We start from the raw sequence: 21,695 nt of genomic DNA, 5'->3' as shown, positions 1-21,695 counted from the left end.
TCTGTCTCTCCGTCTCACTTGTTGTCTGTCTGTCACCTTGTTGCGTTTCATGTGTGAGGTGTTACACTTTATATGTGGTGCTACATGGATCCAGGGTCTCACTAAAAATGGTTACGGTAGGACAACTGTAAATCTGAATGTAACATATTGTATTGTAAAAATGTATTGCTTTATTAAAAATAAAGTTGTCCTCCAAAGAGTGGGGTGGTGGTGGGCCAAAAAAAACAACAACAACAAAAAAAAACAGTGCTAATGTTGTATTTTTCAAGTAAACAATGTCATCGCAGCCTCTCGCTTCATGACATAAATAATTGAGTAGTGCAAAAAAAGGAGGTTTGTTATGTGAAACAGTCTTAACACAGTGCACGTTAAATGATGCCGGAGTCAAACTGCCTGACGGCTGCTGGAATGAAGGATCAGTGCGTGCATCACAGCAAGAAGGTTGCCGGTTCGATTCCTGGGTCGGGCCTTTCTGTGTGAAGTTTGCATGTTCTTCCCGTGCATGCGTGGGTTCTCTCCGGGCACTCCGGCTTCCTCCCACAGACCAAAAACATGCTCATTAGGTTAATTGATGACTCTAAATTGCCCCTAGGTGTGAGTGTGAGTGTGAAGGGTTGTGTGTATGTGCCCTGCGATCGGCTGGCGACCGGTCCAGGGTGTACCCCGCCTCCCGCCCATTGACAGCCGAGATAGGCTCCGGCCCCCCCGCGACCCCGAAAGGGATAAGCGGCATAGAAAATGGATGGATGGATAGATTTTAAAAAGATTTATCAGCTCATGAGCATAAATCCTGCACAGGCTTGTGGAGGAAATAAAGTTGTCTTTTGTCATACTATCCACAAGGCTTAAAAGACAACACATTTCGAGGTGTCTTAATTATTTAGGAGAGAATCAGGGTGTTGAAAAGGAGCAAAATTCTCCAGGATGACCTAAAGGTTACAGAAATGGCAGAGGAGTCGGTGGGAGAATTAAAATTTATGTCATGATGGCCCGCAACGGAGTCTGAAAATTATACATTAGTGTGCTGATAATATGCTATTAAAATGCAACCATCTCAGCAAGAAGAGATTTAGGGATTAGTGTTTCTCTGCTGGCTCACTTGGAGGTACTCACTGAATGGTGCAATATGGAGAAAAGAACAAGACAAGGAAGTGTAATAGAGAGTTAACGCTCTTTTCTGGAAGGTCCCGCAGTGCATACCTCAGAGGCATTTTGCTGGAAATCTGGATATGCAACACATCAAAGCAGGGAAATCTTCAGACATTTCCCTCCTCTTGTATAGTCCTGTGTGTCTTAAAGGCTTGTAAAGACACCGGTGGTGATTTCAATGGATCCTCACGGTAGTCCAAGCAGACACAGAAGTAGTTTCCTAATCATATGTTCTGCTTTCTTTATAGTTTATGTCTTATTGCTCCAGGCAATAAGGTCTCAAAGCCCTTTATTGAAATGGATAAACACATCATTCACGTATTGTCACCTTCATTTTGTAATGGTTAACTTATAGGCAAACATGTGCCTGTGTACACATCAAGCATGTGGAACAGTGTAGTATTCGTTTAGAGTCGTGTTTAGTTACCTTTTAGCTCTGTTTTACTCTCCACCAACTCCTGAGGGAAATATTTGACTCTTCAGCTGACACACAGAGCGGATGAGAGCAGCGAGAGTGAACCAAAGCAGCCGAGCTGGCGGCTCTAAAACCAAAACAATGAGAGAGATGCTAAAAGATCCCGAGGGCTGAGATGAACTGCAGAGGTGTTAATTCTTCATGGGTTTATACAAACCGCCCTCTGCTCATTACACAAAGTCATTTGATCCATTGTTAATATGAGGGTAATGACTGAATTAAGCAGTTTTAAATGCATCAATCTGTGTCCTAGCTTTTCCAGAGCTCTCTATCTCTACATCACAACAACACATCAGGAGCCATAAAAGGTCAAAACCTTGACTTGAGTGTCCGACCAAATTGCCTTGTATGCTCCTTCTTGCAGAACGTCACCGCCAACCACAGGGTGAATGATGTCATTGCCACCGAGGACGGACCTCAATCTCTGGTTGGCCGCTTCATGTACGGACCTCTGGACATGGTCACTCTGACTGGAGAGAAGGTGAAAAACAGAAACATGACTGGTTAGATACGAATATGTGGATGAAAGACTTGCCTTAATCCTGCCTGTTGATCCACCCTGCCCCTCTCAGGTGGACGTCCTGCTAATGACACAACCTCAATCTGGCCGCTGGGTGCACTTTGACACAGAGGTGACCAACAGCAGCGGCAGGGTCACGTACACCATACCCAAGAGCAAGAAGCTCGGCCTGGGAGTCTATCCGATTAAAATGGTGGTCAAGTAAGCATCCCTGTGGCGTGCCCTTTACAGGCAGCTACATTATCAAATAAGATGTAGCAATACATAGAAAAAGGAGAGAATTATTGGATTAAACCCTATATCCATGCTCTGCATCGGTGTGCGAGCTTGTAGCTGGAGGGTGCAGGATAAAAAGCCTTGAAGGAATAACAGCCATGTGTAGCAAATGCAGTTTCTCATGCAGTCTCTCTCTTTTTCTGTCCACAGGGGGGATCAAACAAGTGCAGAGGCCTACCTGACTGTGCTGCCACGGGGCATGGAGTGTGTGGTCTTCAGCATCGATGGCTCTTTTGCCGCCAGTGTGTCAATCATGGGCAGTGACCCCAAGGTGCGCCCCGGAGCGGTTGATGTTGTCAGGTGAGTGGTAGCAGCTTCTGAGTGTGTGTGTGTGTGTGTGTGTGTGTGTTGGGACGATGCATGCTTATGCTTTATGTGTTTAAATGCGTCCTCTCTGTGACGATGCCACCACTGCTGATCAAACTGAATAACTCTGAAGCGTGTTTGATGTTATGCATTCTCCTGCAGGCATTGGCAGGACCTGGGATATTTGATTATCTACATCACAGGCCGTCCTGATATGCAGAAGCAGCGCGTGGTATCGTGGCTCTCGCAGCACAATTTTCCCCATGGGATGATCTTCTTTTCTGAAGGGCTGGTTCACGATCCCCTGCGACAAAAGACCATCTTCCTCAGGAACCTCATACAGGAGGTAAAGCTCTTGAGACAGACCGTCGTTCTGACATTGACGGAGCAGTTAATCTTTCTTTTCCGAGCTCACAGTGCTGTAGCCCTGGGTTGTGCTGCATCGAAATGCTGCACACACATCACCGACTGACTATTTCCTCTCTCACCAGTGTCACATTAAGATCAACTCTGCTTATGGCTCCATGAAGGATATCTCTGTTTACAACATGCTCGGCCTCAGCCCCGCACAGATTTATATCGTTGGCAGACCTTCGAAGAAGTACCAAAATCAGTGCCAGGTAGTTCATTTCAATCATGTTTTTTTAATCTCTTTCTTTAGTAGCTTTTTATGGTGTTTCTGTCTGACTGTTTCACTCGAAAGGTTTTGGTTTTCCTCTTGACTTTTCCCATTTACTTTAATCTTCTTACTGCTCCCTTTCCGATTTCTGAACCCTTTCTCTGTGTGGTATATATAGTTCCTGAGCGATGGCTATGCAGCGCACCTCTCCACCCTTCAGTTTGGGCACAGAGCCAGACCCAAGAAATCCCCTTCGGTTCGTATGGTCCTAAGGAAAGGCTCATTTGGTCTCTCAGCGAAGCCTGACTTCCTGTGTAAGCGCACCCACCTGCGCAGGACCATGTCAGTTCAACAGCCCGACCCGCCATGCACACCCAACCCCAAGCCTGAGCGAGCCCAGAGCCAGCCGGAGTCAGATAAGGACCACGGGGGAGGAGGAGGCGGAGGAGGAGGAGGTGGTGGACAAGTTGCATGGGGACGGGCCTCCATGCATCGTGGAGACACCACTCCATGACGTCAAAAAAGAGATGGAAGCATTGCAGGGGGATAGAATGGGAAAGCAAAGGGGTCTTAGTGTCCAGGGCCAAGGTGAGATCTCTTACAACAACTTGTTGTCTTATTTTTGTAGTTTTTGCCACCGTTCTTATTGGTAATAATACCTTTGTACTCCCCAAGTAATTTGCTGAGATTGCCCTGACACTCAGACAGGAAGAGAAACAGAAACATCAGACCATCAAACACAAGCTTCAGGCTGAGAAAACAAAGGCGAACTGACAAAATCTTATCCAAAATGTTTTCTGGAAACATTTTATAGACCAAGTTCTTTACAGACTTTGTTCAAGGTTCAGCTTCGACCTTGCATACGTGCTGTTGTTATGTGTAATTCAGTCGATTATCTGGCTAAACTGTTTACTGTCTGCTTTTTTGAAAGCTGTCTGATCGCTTGTTTCTTACCCTTCTGGACTCGCACAGCAGGGTGCATCTGACTGTATCAGATCGGCACGCCGTCCTTCATAAATGATGCAGGTTTCTCTTGGGGGAGACCGATGTGAGGCTATACTATTTTACCCTGTTTCAAATTTCAAAATGGAGCAATAAGGAACATTATTTATTCTGTAAAAAAATAAAATCGTTGAGTTGTTTGTAAGATGGGGAAATAAGAGACACATTAAAACAAGAATGGTCAAAGTTGAAGCATCAGAGACTTAGATATCCTGACTTTTAGTCCCTTGTAAGTCAAGCTCTAAAAATGCTGGATCTTACAATTCTAATAATGCAACTTGAAATCGTCTTTAATTAGATGCCCCCCCAATGGCCTCATATGAAACTTTGCATCTCCAGTTTGTAAGCAAAAATTGAGATAAAGCTGATGACATAATCAGGGTTCTTTCAGACTTTAGAGACCTCCTCTAAGAGCCACAAAGGAGTGTCCCTTTGCAGCCAGAGCAGAGCAGTGACATACACCAATCCCACATACTTTGTTAAATCCCAATCAATTTGTCGAGGTGGTGATAGTTGATTGTGCCACATTTCGATGAATAGAAAGGTCCAAAGCAGACATAGTCAGAATATGCCTCCTCGGGTTGCTGCGACACCGGTGAGGTCTTGTTTTATCATTTCCCACTTAAAAATAACAATCACTGTCATGTTAACGGCAGCAAACACTGAGGTAACATGAATAAATCCTCATTGAATAATGCAGCCTTTCAGCTTTCATTTAACTGCGTTGCCTGTTAAAGCCTTTCAGAGCTCGAGGCTCTGCAGAGCTTTGACGCAAACACAGATTGATTTCGCTCACTACTGTTGAGTTCCAGCAAAGTCAATAAGCGTCCACCTTGATTAGATTATGTTCTGTGATGTGCCTGATACATTACAGTCTTTACACATTCAGCCACAGAGAGATTATTATTTTTATAAATACACTTAAGTCTGAGAGCAGAAAAGAAAGTAACATTAAAAGAAGCAAAGACGGGAACTGACAAACAATGACTGAATTTTCCGGGTGCTTAATATTCCTGTGGCAACCAGAGTAGGAGATGCTATTATTAGCGGTATCACCCCGAGAGGACTGAATGTAAATTTGCCCATGATTATGATTATGCAAGTACTGATGAACTACAACTGCAGTGTCTTCCCATGCTTGAAATCCACTCATTTCTGCATTTGGAAATATTGTCTGTCCAATTATGGAGATTGGAGCTGTGTCACCGTGAGAGCCCCCAGAAACAAATGCTCTGATATGTGTGTGACTTCACTAATTTTCCTCTCTCATTTGACAGCATCACCTCTTCTTACTGTACATACACACTGGATCCTCTCGGCTTTACCTCCTGCTTGGCCCTCTACACTTTGCCACCTGCTTGGCCATTTTTTCGCGACTTGCTCAATGGATAATGTCACTTCGTCTTTGTGCCTGAAATTTGAAGCCATCGCCGGGGATGGCGATGATTTCTGCGAATGTCTGTGTCAAGCTCAAATTGTGTAATTGTAAAATCAAGAATGTACTTTAGATAGTCAAAACACACGCATATTCATGCCCACACACATGCTTCGGAGGATGGAAAATGTGATGATGGTGGTGACTTTGAACCTGTTGAGACCTGAGCAGCAGATGCTGCATCACAATCTGGTCCTGTTCAGACTGCTGTGCTGACAGGTGGTCATGTTGACTGACGCCGGCGCTAACCCTCCACCCATGTAAATACTCGACACACGTCATCGCCGTGTGGGCCACTGGACACAGAAGCACGGTGACATTTAGGTTCAGTCTGTACACGAGCTCTGCGATCTGGAGCCCCTGTCAGTCAACCTTGCCGAACGCCGTCCCCATTTCGCTCCCACTGTTAGTTGTCTCACTGGCGTTATGGCTGACTTAGGACTTCCGCCTCTCCTTCCTCCCCCTCAACCAGTCAGGCAGAACATGCCTTTCGACAGCCGCCTCAGACTGGGGTCCACAGCCCCCGAGGTTGCATTTGCACTATCGAAGTACACCACAGCGGTTCTTCATTTAGCTGCGGTACTCGCTTCAGAAACAAAGAGTTGTATATGTATTTTATCGTATTTGTAGTTTTTGTTTTTCCTGCAGATTGTGCACTGTCGCTGTCTGTTGGCTACTGGAACTACTGGAGGATCAAACAAAAAGTGTTTGTAGGAAAGTGCTGGTTTGACCAAAAAATGTTTACAGATTGACGGACTCAGCTGTAAAGTGATCAGAACTTATTTATCTGCATAATTACAATGGCAGTGTGTAAATTTCATTATTATCGGCCACATCAGTTTACTTGCTCGGTAGCTGCAGTAGCTTGCAGGATATTGTACAATAGACCCCATGCCATTGAATTTCCACCAGGATGCCCTTGCATCCATTTACTACAGCTGCACTGGAACCAATAGATTTGTGATGAAATCTGATGCTGTCTTGTGCACTCGAAGTTGAATTGAGTCTTACTGTGGCCATGTTTAAAACTCTGTGCAAGTCAGACATATTTTTCTATGAGGAAATATTGTAAAAAGAAATATTTTCAATGTATGTTTTTGAACCTTTTGTTGTTTGATTGTTGAACGGTTGATTTCTGCCTTAAATTGTTTTTGATGTTGTGTAGAGATACTTATTACTAGATTGGTTTGACCAAAGTCTTGAGTTTCACTGTTACTTCATGACAAAGTGCATTTTATCTAGTTGATATTTTGCTTTGACACCTTTTTAGATGCTGTATATGTGTGTGTGTGCATGTGTGAGTGAGTGTCTACAGTCGGTGTTTGTTGTAGTTGTATTTACTGTGAACGTGAAGACAGCGATGACGAGTAAATCAACGAATGAGAGGACGCAGGGAGGCCAGTGTTAACATACCTGCTTGTTCTCACTGCAGCTAACTACCGCCGGCTTTTCAGAGCAGCACGTCTATTTTTATGGGCTGGGATTGAAGCGGTGTGTCAGAGGATTACTTAGTTGAGGCTTTTATACGTGCTATGAAAGAAAAAGGGCTTTTGAGTTTTAAGGGTGTAACTGAAAACCTGCATGGAGGAGTGGAACGTGCAATTCAGAGGAGAGCTGTCTTTGACTCTTTTCTTTCACTGCCTAGGTGGTCCAGTAATTAGCTATTTGATTGCTACTAAGTATGTATGACTCCCTGTGGTGCCGCCCCTGTAATTGCAGTGCACCAATTAGCATTACTTGGTAATTGTATAATGTTGTAGAAACAATACTGAAATACTTAACTTGATTTTGTTTTGCACTTAGATTGTTGATACTGAAACATTGTTATCCGAGCAAGAAAACGATCATCCCCATCAACGTATACACAGTAATCAAAGTGACTCCATAAGTCTGTATAACACATAGTGCTATTTTTCTGCTGTGATGATACACTGGAGGAGTGAAATATTCATGCTGGGCAGCAACAATGTTAGTAAATGGCAAATAATGATCTAATGGTTAAATGGTGATTGCTCTGTGCATGGTAATTATTTGATATTGTTAAGTAAGTTCTCGCAACTGTCATGTTTGTGGTCCTCTTAACTAACAATAGAGTAGTTATTTGTAAATATGTGGTGAGTAATTGTTCATGGATGTAACTTTAACCACCACATGTTGGGTAAAACAAAACGCAAGACTTAAATTTACCATAAATAACAGTAATAACTGTAAATGAGGTAGGGCATTGTCAGTCAAGTCACCCCTTTCTTTTACTTTAGACTTTTCTTGTTTAGTGGGATTCATGGAAACAGGCAAATCATATAAATTCATTTTATTCCAAGATACTAACGGCTAGTAATACAGGAAACACCAGAACAATAGGATATATTATACAATGTAAAACGTTTGTAGATCAAGAGATTTAAGTGTTACTCAATTATTGTCTTCATATAAATATGAATAACCTCTCACTAAGTGCTAATTAATGTTGTCAAATGATTAGTATTCACCAAATCATGACTTAACTATTGGGTATTGACCTAATTTGCCATTTATTAACAGTTCTTAGGATGTATAAAGTAAGCTTTAGTAAGTTAACCACCATAGTGTGGCAGCTTCTTTTGAAAACCGTTGATTTTCTTTATTTTTGTGCTCTACTTTTTGGTCTTATGAGTATTTGACACTGCAGTGAAACACCTGGTTTCACTGCTCCAAAGTTTATTGTTTTGTACAGATCTCCTGTGATGATGAACATGTTATTGTGTTTATTGGACTCAGTCCATCTTTCATTATTGCATAAATAAAGATATTTCACCATTGAAGAATTTAGTTTTGCTCCAGGAGAGACTTATTATTCCTTCCACGTGCTCCTCCTCTCCAGAGATGGAAGCTGAATCACCTGTGATAAGCTTGTTTTACTACAAGCTCAGGAGTTTTACTGTGGGGCAGCAGACTTGACTGCGATATCCTTTTATTTAGATTTTGCAAGACTTACTGGACTGAAAATGTGAACTTAGAAACCTCAGCCCAACCTTCCTTTTTTCCACCATCCACTGACTGAACTACCTGACCTATACATCAGCCGGTTTGACTTACACAGATAGATTACAGACATTAGGGAGACTGACCTTAGCAGCCACAGCTGTTGGCTTTATTCGGCCTTACAGAATCACCAGAGCAGGACTGCTGCTTAACCAATAAATGACCAGAAGCCTTTTCTTATTGCAGGAAATAAAACCAGTCATGTATTCACTGCCCAGTGCTTCACCACGGGCTGCAGTGTTAATAGAAGGAGCATCAATTGCAGGCATGCACAAATCTAGGTTGCTTTAACATTGGTTCATTCTTGACCTTGGAAAAATCAATAAGATAAAATAATCTCACCACATGGTCCATTTAGTGCTGCTGAGATTATTTTGTTGGCTGCAGTTTCCAAGGTCAAACCTCAACTTTCAAGCTAAGACAGACAAGACGAGGACGAGACAAGATTTCTGCTCAGCAACAAGATTATAGCCATGCTAACGGCTCAGTGAGGCTGCACACTGGAGCTCTCAGCTAAATGTTAACGTCAGCATGCTACGTGCTCACAATGACAATGCTGACATGCCGATGTTCAGCAGGTATAATGTTTATGTTCAGCATCTTGTTTTAGCGTCTTAGCATGCAAACGTTTGTAAATTAGCACAAACATAACGTGCAGCTGAGCTTTGTGATGTCATTGGAGACATTTAGTGAAAAATTTGTGAACAAATTAAACTTTTGGCAGTTTTGACAGAAAGGTAAGGGATCACCAACGTTATTAAAATTCATCCTGAGGGAAACGTGGATGTTTGAACCAAATTTCATGGCAATTCATCCAATAGTTTTCAGTGTTTTGTAAAGGTTGAGTTGAGGTCGATCATTAAATACAAAGCATAAGTGTCTGGGGCATGTTTTTTTCAGAAATATGTCCTTTATCTAACACTTCACTGAGTATATTCTGAAAATACGAGTAATTTGTGAAAATGATGAATTCCCTTGATCACAGTGAAGGTGACGAGGACAATGACCTCTACTTGAATCTGTGTAAGTGTTTTATCCGATCCCAGGCATCTGCCATAATGAGCTGGAGCCGTGATTCTCCAAGCCCCATTTAAACATCATTACTAGCATATGGCCTGGGAAAACAGGCAAGGAATTGCTCCCCGGCGAAAGGAATGACTGCTGGTTTCTTATTCTGCAAGCTTCAGGAACCACATGACAGACAGTAATAAAGACAAAAACAAAATTCTCAAAAACATGTCACCAAAAATACATAAAAAACAAACAAAAAGCTACCAAAGCAGCTATAATATCAATAACATGATACATTACTTGACATATGTAGTGATTTCGAGTAAGAAACTCTATTTTTGAGCTGTTTAATGTTGTTAGGATGCACCAGGCTGAAGAACCTCTAACAGTTCCCATCATATAATTTGTTCGAGGACCAGGTCCTACCAGTTCTCACCTGTCAGGTCCCACACACACGGTATATAGTTGTTTTTCACTGATGAAGTGCAGACTCTAATTTAGCGTCCTTAGTTAGCCAGCAGAGTCACACTTGTTAATTTGTGTCCTATTCTCTCGGTTGCTCTGCTCATTTGTGCAAAAGCTTTCTTATTTCTAAAAATGCATCTTCTTTCTTTTCTCTAGTTATTTGTTGTTGGGGTTTTTTTTTTTTTGAAAGTCACATCAGCTGATGAATATCTTCAATCAAGGTAATTTTCTTTTGAGACGCTTGAGTACTGTCCATACTTCACTAATCAACTAGGTGCTCAAGTGACAAGAGAACCGCAGAACAGCTCTACATCCCTCACCGCTGGTACGAGGCCTTCATGTGGGATTCTGAAACACTTTGCCACTCGTTGGTAAGAGCAAAGGCAAACAACACTCTTACACTTCAAGAAGTCTCTTGGACCAGAAGAATTTTTCAAGTGAGGTTTAAGGACCAATCTTGACCCTGGAAAGATTGGTTTTGTGGCTGTTCTGGAGCTTTCGACCATATCACATGGTCTTTATTGTAAGATGGAGTCTGAGACGTTCTGCTAAGAAATCCTTGAAGTGATCAGAGAAAAAAATTGAAGTTCATTTGTTGATGAGGATCATGTGACAGGATTGAGAGCTCCTGCGGATGGCTTTTATTTTACTGCGTTTTTGGATTGCTGTAAATTCCTTGGGATTCACTGATGCACTGAAGAAACTGTATTTAATATGATCACATCTGGCTGACACCCAGTCTACAATCTAATGTGTCAGCTGATCAGAAAAGGCTCACCAATATGTTACAGGTATGCCTATATATGGTGACATATATACTATATTTACATATACTTCTACACCCACACTCTGCATACACAATCATGCACAATACATATGCACTTACACACAGTCCGTTGTTTTTATCCTGAATCCTGTTTGTTTGTTTGTTTGGTTGGTTTTAACCTGAATGTAAAAGCCTAACCAGGGAGGGGGGCTGCAAATTAGCTTCAGCTGGACACCCACTTTACATCTGCTGTATTGCTTCTCCACGCTTATTTGTATTTTCCATGATAAGCAAACTTAAAGATACTGTAAATCCCATGGATTGATTGGTTTTACACAGAGCAAATGAGAGGCTTCCTCAGAGCTGCATTTATGCAAAATCTAGCATGCTGCAGCTGAGAATCACTGAAAACGCTTTTCTCATACGGTGTCCTGGATTAGATCTATTTAGCATAACACATGCAGAACATTAGTGAAAAAAAACCCAGTGTAATGCTTGCATAAGAAAGACACTATACAATTCAAAACAAGCCAGTCACCGAGCAGCAGCGAAACACTTTGCATGACCTCCAGCTCTGCTCTGCAGCAGCATCACTGCATCCGCCTTATCGTTATTCGCGGAACATCAGAATAGGGTTTAATTTGTCCTGTGATCTTCTCGGTGATTTCAGGACGCCACAGCAGCGATGAGGACTGCATTAAAATCTGAATAGATCAGCAGTCCTCACACAGGTAGAGATATATAGAGAGATTTCTTGGAGCCAGGCAGCCTGATTCCTACACAACAGGAATAGTGTCAGATAGTGTAAATAATGCTGCACACATTCTTAACCAAAGCACATTCCTGGGGTCATCAAAGAGAGACAGATAAACTTTTGTACCACTGGAAAGCTGTCATGGCAACACTCTGTTAAGGTCAGGCCTGGTTTAATACTACATCTTAATGTATTGGAATCTGCCTTATTTCACATTCTGTACATGGTTGTTTGAATTCATTTCACTTTAAAATAGCTTTGCTCCAGCTTTTCATCTGTCATGAGATTATGAGAGAGTTATGAGACTTGCTGTAGTTTACCATTTGACCTTAGTCGTCTGCAGCCACACTGATGCTGGAATAAAAGGTTTAGCTGTTTGGTGAAAGTCTAGGAAATGACCAAGGCGGTGCACTGCAGCAAGATTAAAAATAAATCTCAAAATTATCCCGAGGGCACCGCATTGGCTTGAAGCATGGTCGCTTGGATGCTTACAAAATCCTGTTATATTAGCCTGCAACACACCCTCTGATTTCAGATCTGGGTCACAAGAAGTGATGAAGAATTTGGAAAGCTGCTGCCGTAGAATACTTTCAGGGAGGAAAAACAGTCTGTGCATTGCATTTCAGAAAGCAATTATCTAAAATGCCCCCATGAACTGAGGGTCAGACACCGGCACCACATATCACTGCTCACAGTAGCATCGGATGTGACAGGCTGTGTCCCTTCATAGCAGAGCTCACATCTTTCACTGACATCATTAACCAAAGTCATCAATATTTAACTGAACATAAAGCTCTGACGGCTCTGGGAAAAGATGTTTCATAGCCTTTTCTGCTCAGTGTGTTCAAGAAGTTTTATGTAACTCAGTGGAAACAGAAGCTAAACAAGTAGCATCATTTGTTTTGTTTGTTTGGCACCTGCAAGCAAGATGTCTTACAGCCATGTAAGTTTTTCTGCATGTCCAGATTAGTTTAGCAATTGTATTTCATGTCTTTTTCTCTGCTATGGTATTTCAATTCAAATGCATAATGGAAGATACAGGCATCTCTTATTTAAGGTGTCTCGCTTGAGTGTTGTCAGCTTAGTAGCTCATTACACAAGCTAGGTTTTACTCCCAGCATTGTGAAAGACGAAATGAGAGTGAATAATTAAAGAGCTGAATGAATAAACAGTATGAGCCTCCTCAGAGTTATAATTCATTCAAATATGGATCATCAGTGGCATGAATGTCAAAGAAAGATTTGGCTCTTGATCCTTTTATCCACCCCAAAACCACAGGCAGCACAGCTGCACGCAGTTTTTTAAGTTCAGTTTCAAGCAAAGCAGCCATGATAAGCTCATAAACTTGGGAGATTAATTTTTAACTTTGAAAGGACTTAGTTGAGTTTAGACAGCATCTTTTGTTTCACTGTATAACTTGGCTTAGTGATAAAGAGCTGGAGTTTCCCATGCTTGGTCATAGAAGGAGAGCAGTCACAGAAGACTTAAAATGGGGGAATGGTTCACATAGATGTCTAACTTTGCACATATCACCAATGTCCTCTCTGCAGAGGGCTCAGATGTATTTACACAGTGTGTCCTCATGACCCTCAAAGACGTGTGTCCTCTCTGTCTTCTGTGTTAGTGTCACGGATAGATTTGCAAACACAGGACACGACAGCACAGCGTAGCCAAGCACAGTCACAGATTTTGGAGCCTGAGAGGAAACTGATAGGTTGACATATGGAGCTGAATATAAACACCAAACTGTGTGAATCTCAGATTCCACTAGAGTGACAATATGATAGATTTGAAAAATTGTGATTATTTAAATAAAATAAATAAAAAACTATTGAGAACACCTGAAAATGATTGCTTTGACCTCCTCAAATGTACCCTGTGAAGGTTTTTGTAGACAGAGAGAAGTTATGTTTACATTCAGTGTCATTAAAAGAAATAAAAAAATACCCTGCATCCTTGAGCTCGAACAAACATGTTGAATTCATTTCCTTCCTCAGAAAATACCACATACCTATTTACGTGGCACCTCTTCTTTACTGCGTTTGGTTACACATTGTGCGTTTCCTGTGTGTCAGTGGAACAGTGCGAAAGCACTGGAAAGACTGTCGCTGTGTCCCAATTCCATATGTGTTCACAATGGAGAGGTGACAAAGAAAGTCTTCTCAAAGCAGACAGCATGCTCACTAAGTATGGCTGATTTTCTGATGTGTTCATGCACAGTATTCTCCCACAATGCAATGCACAAAGGAAATGGAGGAGACGTCCACAGCTAGCTCCTGTTTGTTGGCTTTAGGGGTATCTATTGACAGAAATGTAATATAATGTCTACAGTTATGTTTTTTGTGTATAATCAGCTGAAGATAAGATAAGATAAGATAAGATAAGATAAGATAAGATAAGATAAGATATACCTTTTTTAGTCCCACAGTGGGGAAATTTCAGGTATTACAGCAGCAAAAGTGGATAGCAAACATAGAGGGCATCAGTGAAAAAGACGTTAAATATCAAACCAAACAATATAAACAAGGTAAATATAATATATAAACAATAAGTATAATAATTGTGTTTTCATTACCTTTTTGTCCGCCATATTGAACCACCATGTTTCTACAGGAGCACTAACCAAACATGACACAGCTGCTAGCATAGTTATGAACTCTTCGCCTTTTTACCATTATTCTGACTCCACAGACACTAATTTATTTTCTTATTTACAGAACAAGCACATCATTTCCTAATTAAAGTGTCCAACTAGTGTTCCTGAGTCTTTCTATTCTTACATAACTGTCACATTGCACAACAGCTTTGGAGAGAAAGCCAAGCCTAATCTACATACTGACATAATCCTCTATCAGCAACTTTGTATGGTTGTTAAGCTATACTTGATTGCTGTTTTCACTGAGCAGGCTCAGTGAAATTTACATGTTAGATCAAGATAAAAAAATGCAAATGCCCCGGCCTATTCAACAACTAGAGAAAGGGTATACGTGATAAAAAAGTTTGGATGGGCAGAGACAATGGAGAGAGAGAGGATGGAAGACCAGAGGCAGAGACACGGAGAGCTTGAGATAGGGAAGCAGAGATATGAGGTGCCATCTGATGGACTCTGCAAACACAAAGGAAGAGCAGTGTTAGAGAAAATAACAAGTGACAGATACAAATCACTGGCACTGCAGCACATGGTATCCGTGGCACTCATTCCAACAGCCTGATTGATTTAGTCAACATGAAGCTGAGAGGGCTTGGGGTTGTCACACTACAGGGAGCTGTTTGGCTGTCAAACTGAGACTGAAAGCCACATGAACAGAAACGCCACAAGTTGTTCATCCTTCCCAGTTATCAGGTACGCATTTACAGCTTGAATTCTCTAACCTTTTCTCATAGTGATGGTCGTATTCTCATTCACTTAAACAAAGCCAGTTTCTAGTGTTATCAAGCCGTTTCTCTTCTGCTTCCTTCTGCTTCGTGACTGGCAAAAATAATCGGGCTTTTTAATACAGTTTTTAATTTGCCATTGCAGAGTATTCATAAAGGTTTGAAATTTGCATCAGCTGAACTTTCCTAATGATGATTGTGAACAAGCCGTAGTCCTAATGAGCTAATTAAGGTCAGAGACGTTGGTAAAAGTTATCTGAGAGCTGCATCCTCCTTCCCTTTTAAACTCTAACATTGCTATAAATGAAACAAAAAGAGTGCACTAATCTTGCTTAAAATGTTGAAGAAAAAAATGTTTCATCTAGGGGTTAAGATCTCAGTGCTTTCCATGGATTTCAACATCCACATGTGTGTATTGCAAAGCCATTTTACCAAAAACACACACTACTAACCAACTGCACCTTTACAGAGTATAATAGAAGGATTCAGAAATGAAAGATGGCCGGTATGACTTTCCAAAGTGGGCAATGACGCAAGCAAATTGAGTGAGTGTGCATTAGTAGTGTCAGTCTCTGAGTGCAGCACTGTAAGTCAGGTGGATATGATATTTCTTTAAGGCTTCGTGCTTTTCAGTTTTCAATGAGTGAAGCAACCAAAGTGGCACACACAATTTTATGTTTGTCTATAAAAGTTCTGCTCCATCTAGTGGAAATCATGGATGCACTGAAGCATCTTGCTGCCTATGAGGAAAGATGAACTCACCAAACACTTATTGCTTAGTGCTGAAATCGTCTGTGTATAGAGATACAGAGGGAGCACTTCTGGGGAAGCCTGACAAAGAATATTTAAATCAATGGAAAAATTAGTGTCATTTTATGTCTGCACAATGTATTCTCCAGCTTTCGAGTTATGTGTTATGTGTGTAAATATGTTTTCCATCCATGGAACAGGAAGCCACTTGCGCTGATATATGCTCATATCACTCTGCCACAGATTGCTAGTTGAATGGGTTTTCTGCCTGATAGCAGCAGAGGGCTGCATCTCATTTTAGATGTTGCCAGAGCGCTGACTGGTTAACCTTTGCTGCTCATATGACACGTTAATTTTATATTCCCAAACACTTTAATGAACATGTCTGCTCGAATTGATTGGACTGATTTCACTTCTTCAAAGGAAACCTGTACAGTCATTAAAATGCAAACGCTGTTCATGAATAGTCATTACTTCACACCTTCTGTCTGTTCACATATTATATCTGACAAGACAGAGAGAGAATGAAGGCACGTTATGATTATTTTGCATGCTTCCAACAGTGCTAGCTATTAGGCATATAGTCATGCACTCAGTGAATGCAATCACATGCAAAATTGACTTTTAACTGCATTTGAATGTGAAATTAAATTGTAAATGTCATCTATGTGCAGCTCTGATACCCGCCTGGAAAACACTGCGTTAAATAGTGACTCATAAGATGAACTTCGTACTATGGTAAAGATTACAGAATGAAATTATTTAGTTTCCCACAATGTCAAACCTGAAATGCAGTTTGTGAAGCTGCCTGTGGGTGAATTAATTAGTAACATTTTGAGATGTTGAAATACTTACAACAGAGGTGAATTCTGTCCCTGGAGAGAGACGCACAGTGTGTGTGATCAGGAGGGACGGAGCGACGCTTCAGTGGAAAAACCTGCATCACCACCTGATCCTGCAGACATGGAGAGGTCCAGTGACAAGCTTTTCTGCTGCAGGTGGGTGCGCCACAGGGTTCCCCAGGCCCACAGAGAGGAACTGTACCACATCCTCAGGATGACAGGGCCGCTGGTAAGGACTGCCGCTGTTTCATACCCTGCTCAGTTTGCAAGGGATTGTGTGGACTGAGGCTGTCCTTTGTAATAAGCTACTGAGGACTGATTAAAATGATTCATATCAGGAAAAACTGGCTTTGTGTCTGAGTTAGAGAAGCAGAAATCAGTCAACCAAAAGCAGTGTTTGCCAGGTTTCAAACAGTGCCTGCAACCTGCTGGGGTGATAGCCCTACGTGCAAATAGAACCATGTTAATTAATTCCAACTCATGTTTACTGTAATTTACAATATATAACCTGTGAGCCGGTAGCTGCATCAGCCAGCACCTCTACTGATGTTTGTCCTTCCAGCTGCTCTCTCGAATCCTCAATTTCCTGCTTCCATTCGTGGTCACAATGTTCTGTGGGCGGCTCGGAAACAAAGTGATGGCTGGCTATGGATTAGCTTCTGCTGTAAGTGATCATCTGTATGCTCCCCAGACTTGTGGAGGCTAACATGAGGATACGACAGCTGGAGATTTAATATCAAGGGAGAAAATGAAATATTACAAGAATGAACTCATCCTCTCATGGTAGCTTTTACAATCCTCTCACAAACATGATGATTAAATCAATATACAGTACATTTACTTGTGTGAGTCATAGTAAAATTGGTTACATCAGAGTCCTCAAGCGTACCTCAGACTCATTCATGTTTCATGTTCATTTCAGACCATCAATATTACCACTGCAGCAACAGGTTGTGGTCTGGGGCTGGCATGTGATACTTTGGTATCTCAGGTGTGGAAAACCTTTCTTTGTGATCAATTCCCAATCAAACTGCTCATTGCTCTCTTTTTAAAAACGATTGACATTGTCTGCACTGTTGTGCAGACGTTTGGTGGCAAGAACCTGCTGCAGGTGGGAGTGATCCTTCAGCGGGGCATCATCATCCTGCTGCTGTTCTGCCTGCCCTGCTGGGGTCTCCTCATTAATGCTGAGGCCGTCCTGTTATGCATGGGCCAGGACCCCGAGGTGGCGAGGTAGCTAACAGCACCAAACATGCACTGAAATCAGTGCTACCACCTCTGCAGTAAAAGAAAAAAAGCAGTTCTGATCTCCATGTGTACAGTAACTATATATAATAATGAACTTACAACATTGAACTGTTCATATTACCTTCAACAAATGATTTCTTTGGTTCTGAATGCAGCTTCTTGATTTCAGAATAGCCCAGCTGTATATGCAAGCCTTCCTTCCAGGTGTACCAGTGAGTTATTCTCTCATCTTTTATGTGCAAGTTCAATATATTTTAGGGATAAGTACAGAGAAACTTCTCACTCAAACCTTAACATCAAGAGTTTTCATCTGTTTTTGTCTTTTAGGCAATGTTTCTGCACCAGCTTCAGGTGTCGTATCTGCAGAACCAGGTGCACTAATGCCCCACAGTACACAGTTATTTTGTTTCAGTCAATTAAAACATGATGTCTCAGTTAATGCAATTGCATTTCTGATGGGAAGGGTATAAGTGGAACTCAATCGAATCATCTGCTGTTTGTGTACTCAGGGTATAATATTGCCACAAATGTACACTGCTGCCATGGCAAACATGGCGAATGTTGTGACAAACTACGTCTTTCTTTACTGGCTGGATCTGGGTGTTAGGTAGGTGTGCTCACACTCAAACTGATTTAAATGATTACACACATTTATATCAACATATCTGTGTGCATTTCTTACAGCGGATCTGCAGCAGCCAATACTCTGTCTCAGATTTACATCTGTGCTTTTCTGTTTGCTTACATTTGGTGGAAGAAGCTCCATGTAACAACATGGGGAGGTGAGGGATTTGATATTCATGGTTTCCCTAAGCTTTCATGCGTTTCTCTGTCCATCCTCCATCTTATTCAGCTACAAAAATAAGTTTCTCTCTCCCCCTGCAGGCTGGTGCATAGAATCACTGCAGGAGTGGGGCTCCTATATGAAACTGGCCCTTCCCAGCACATTAATGACGTGTTTTGAGTGGTGGGTTTATGAGTTTGGGAGCTTCTTTGCAGGTAATCCAAATATTAGGTTTCAGAAAGCCATTTTATTTAATCAAACCATTTACAAAGTCATGACCGTCCTGTTGTCTTTGTCTCTGATCATCAGGGATGCTGAGTGAAGATGAGCTGGCAGCCCAGCATGCTGTGATAATGGTGGCTTTCATAACCTACATGGTACTAACGGCAAATCAGATCTTCACATCCTCACTTTTTAAGTCTTAGTTACAAAAATAACTTTCACAAATTAAATTTATCTCTCAGGAACAAACTCTTTTGTAAGTCAGTGTTCATACTTTCTGATTCCTGAATGGATTGTCATCCTTTTTTCCCCCAAATTGATGAATCTGTAGTTCCCTCTTGGTATTCAAGCTGCAGCATGTGCCCGAGTGGGAAATGCTCTGGGTGCAGGAGACACTGCCCGGGCGATCCTCACCTGCAAGATGTCACTCACTCTCGCCGGTCGGTCAGACACATGTTCTGTCACTGTAGCTGACATCAGTAAATCAGCTTCTGATGTTCGATTTCTACAACACTTTCTGCTCTTTGACAGCTCCTCTTTTGCAGGCACTTTTGCAGTGGTTGAAGGTCTTGTGCTTGGCTCCACTAAAACCGTGATTGGCTTCATCTTCACCTCTGACGAGTGAGCCTCTACGGCACATTTCAATAACTGTATGCTGTAGATATTGTACAACAGCTGGTGCACACAATGACACAATCTGAAACTGTCATTTCAGGAAGATTGTTATTCTGGTCTCCCAGCTGATGAACGCTTACTGTTTCCTTCAGTTCTTTGATGGTCTTGTGGTGAGCCTACCAGCCCTTCTCGTGTGCAGTGCAAAATCTATTTGTGGTATGATTGCAAAAGCAATTCATATGTGTCAAATATGACGTTTGCTTTTCCCCATCCTAGTGTGTGTGCACAGGCATCTTCCTGGGCACGGGCAAACAGAAGATACCAGCTGTGGCTAATTTCATTGGCTACTACTGCATAGGACTGCCACTGAGTGTTACTTTAATGTTTGTTGCAAAACTGAGAGTGTTAGGTAATTATGTGAAGCGACCATGTTTTTTTTTGTTTTTTTTTTCACTTTCAGAGATATTCAAGATAAATAAATGACTGCATATGAAGATCAGGTTATTATAAGTGAAGCCTGCTGTGCCCTTGGTAGACTAATCTGTCCTTTTCTCCACAGGTTTTTGGCTGGGACTGTTCATTTGTTGCATCGTACAATCCACCTTCTACATCATTGTCATCTTCAAGCTGAACTGGAAGAGAATGACAGAGGAGGTGCGTGATTGGCCAATCTAACAATCAGGATCATGCGGGGCTTCAGCTGTTGACATGTACTGATCTGCTAAGTGCGTGAATAAGGAGTGCCTGTTAAATTTTTGTATCTGTTTGTTTGCAGGCTGTGAAACGAGCTCAGAAAAACAGTCACATGACATTATTAAGCACAGCCGCCCTGTCAGACGCTGCAGATAACAACACTGCTGAGCAGACTGCAGCTAAAGGGAGTGTAAGTGGCCTGTTATTCTTACAATATCAACCTCATTGGCTTTTCATAGCCTGCCTCACACTGCTACCAATGAATCATTCTGTTTAGGACACTTACATCAAATATCTAACAACTCTCCATTTAAGTTGTACTGTGCTTGCTCTCCATTTGACTTAATAAATTAAAGGAAATATGATACTTTTTCCTTCAAGCCACTGGACGGCTACACGTCTGTGAGCACCAAGGACCATAATGGGAGCATGGAGACACAGGGTGGACATGTGGTCCAGCAGTGGACGGGTGGTCGTCTCTCCACCACCCAGCTGATCCTCAGACGAGGCCTCACTATGTTTGCAGCTGTTGCACTACTGGCTGTGGGAGTGAGTGCGCACTTCCTCGTGCCCTTGCCAGAGACTCTGCGTTCAGAGGCCAACATTACTTCGGACTGGATCAATACTACAAATACTCCTGATCAAATTTTCTCCACTGTGCTGGTCCCAGTACAAGACACCTGAGAGCCTTGATAATAAAATCTGTTTGTGCTCAATGTTATAAAAACATTGAATTTTAGGCTCTTGTGGACTCATTATCTTTGGCAGAAAGTGGCAAAGCAGGGGCAGATGGAAACATGAAGTGAATGAATGGTTGAACTAATATTTTGCTTTACGAAGTTAATTTATTATTTTTACTGAGCATTCTCAAGTGTAACTCTCAGGACCTGGATGAATGTAGGTCACTATTTGAAAATTCATCTTTACTCTGATGGCAAAAGAGAAAATGTTTGTTGAAATGTGAGTTTGGTTTTGTTAAATAAAAAGAAAAGTGATGCAGCTTTGTGGGGTGATATTTTCTGTGCTTTTGTATTCAGTAATTGTTATCTTTTATCTTTCGTTAGCCAGCATATACAGTAGTGCTAAAATATGTGAAAATGCTCCTAAAGGATAAATGATTACACCATCTCCAACAATGTCAATAGTCTGGCCTGCCACCCTGTTAATGTTCTATCTTTGTGAGTGGCTGACATGAGTGTCAGTGGTGAACAACCTGGTCATGTTTTTCCAGGAGAATTGTCTCTTTTTGACCAAAACTAGAGGCAGTGAATTGTGTTTTACATGTTTAATAAGACAAGATCAAAGCATTCCTGTTTTCAAGTCCTCCATCTTTGCCTTTGTTGTGATTGCAGGACTTCTTTTTGTTT

General features: G+C 41.7%; 2 protein-coding genes across 2 annotated transcripts in view; both read left to right on the top strand.

Moving 5' to 3' along the window:
• pitpnm3 (PITPNM family member 3) overlaps positions 1 to 8,590 on the top strand; it is an 82,502-nt gene extending 73,912 nt beyond the window's left edge. The window contains exons 14-20 of the mRNA XM_070970037.1: positions 1,989 to 2,105; positions 2,197 to 2,345; positions 2,571 to 2,720; positions 2,889 to 3,072; positions 3,218 to 3,346; positions 3,524 to 3,933; positions 5,625 to 8,590. Of these exons, the coding sequence (XP_070826138.1) occupies positions 1,989 to 2,105; positions 2,197 to 2,345; positions 2,571 to 2,720; positions 2,889 to 3,072; positions 3,218 to 3,346; positions 3,524 to 3,859 (1,065 nt within the window). The 3' untranslated portion in view covers positions 3,860 to 3,933; positions 5,625 to 8,590. The remainder of the gene's footprint in view (positions 1 to 1,988; positions 2,106 to 2,196; positions 2,346 to 2,570; positions 2,721 to 2,888; positions 3,073 to 3,217; positions 3,347 to 3,523; positions 3,934 to 5,624) is intronic.
• Positions 8,591 to 15,672: 7,082 nt separating this feature from the next.
• On the top strand, positions 15,673 to 21,012 carry LOC139335932 (multidrug and toxin extrusion protein 1-like). The gene is made up of 18 exons (XM_070969716.1): positions 15,673 to 15,679; positions 16,886 to 16,995; positions 17,329 to 17,430; positions 17,689 to 17,757; positions 17,851 to 17,999; positions 18,184 to 18,226; positions 18,342 to 18,386; positions 18,524 to 18,621; positions 18,699 to 18,796; positions 18,900 to 19,013; positions 19,108 to 19,175; positions 19,352 to 19,460; positions 19,566 to 19,641; positions 19,736 to 19,805; positions 19,912 to 20,044; positions 20,195 to 20,289; positions 20,411 to 20,518; positions 20,710 to 21,012. Exons 1-18 carry the CDS (start codon positions 15,673 to 15,675, stop codon positions 21,010 to 21,012), a joined length of 1,797 nt encoding a protein of 598 aa, XP_070825817.1.
• The last annotated feature ends 683 nt before the right edge of the window (positions 21,013 to 21,695 follow it).

The sequence above is a fragment of the Chaetodon trifascialis genome, chromosome 9 (assembly GCF_039877785.1).
Source record: "Chaetodon trifascialis isolate fChaTrf1 chromosome 9, fChaTrf1.hap1, whole genome shotgun sequence".
Taxonomy (NCBI): Eukaryota; Metazoa; Chordata; class Actinopteri; order Chaetodontiformes; family Chaetodontidae; genus Chaetodon; species Chaetodon trifascialis.
Note: the sequence above shows the minus strand (reverse complement) of the source record. Positions and strands in the feature narration are given on the sequence as shown.

What these genes read in the sequence shown, in the direction of transcription:
- LOC139335932 (XM_070969716.1), top strand. An exon ending in CCATGTAACAACATGGGGAG is followed by an intron (nt 18,797 to 18,899) that starts GTGAGGGATTTG and finishes CTCCCCCTGCAG; the next exon opens with GCTGGTGCATAGAATCACTG. An exon ending in AGTTCTTTGATGGTCTTGTG is followed by an intron (nt 19,806 to 19,911) that starts GTGAGCCTACCA and finishes TCCCCATCCTAG; the next exon opens with TGTGTGTGCACAGGCATCTT.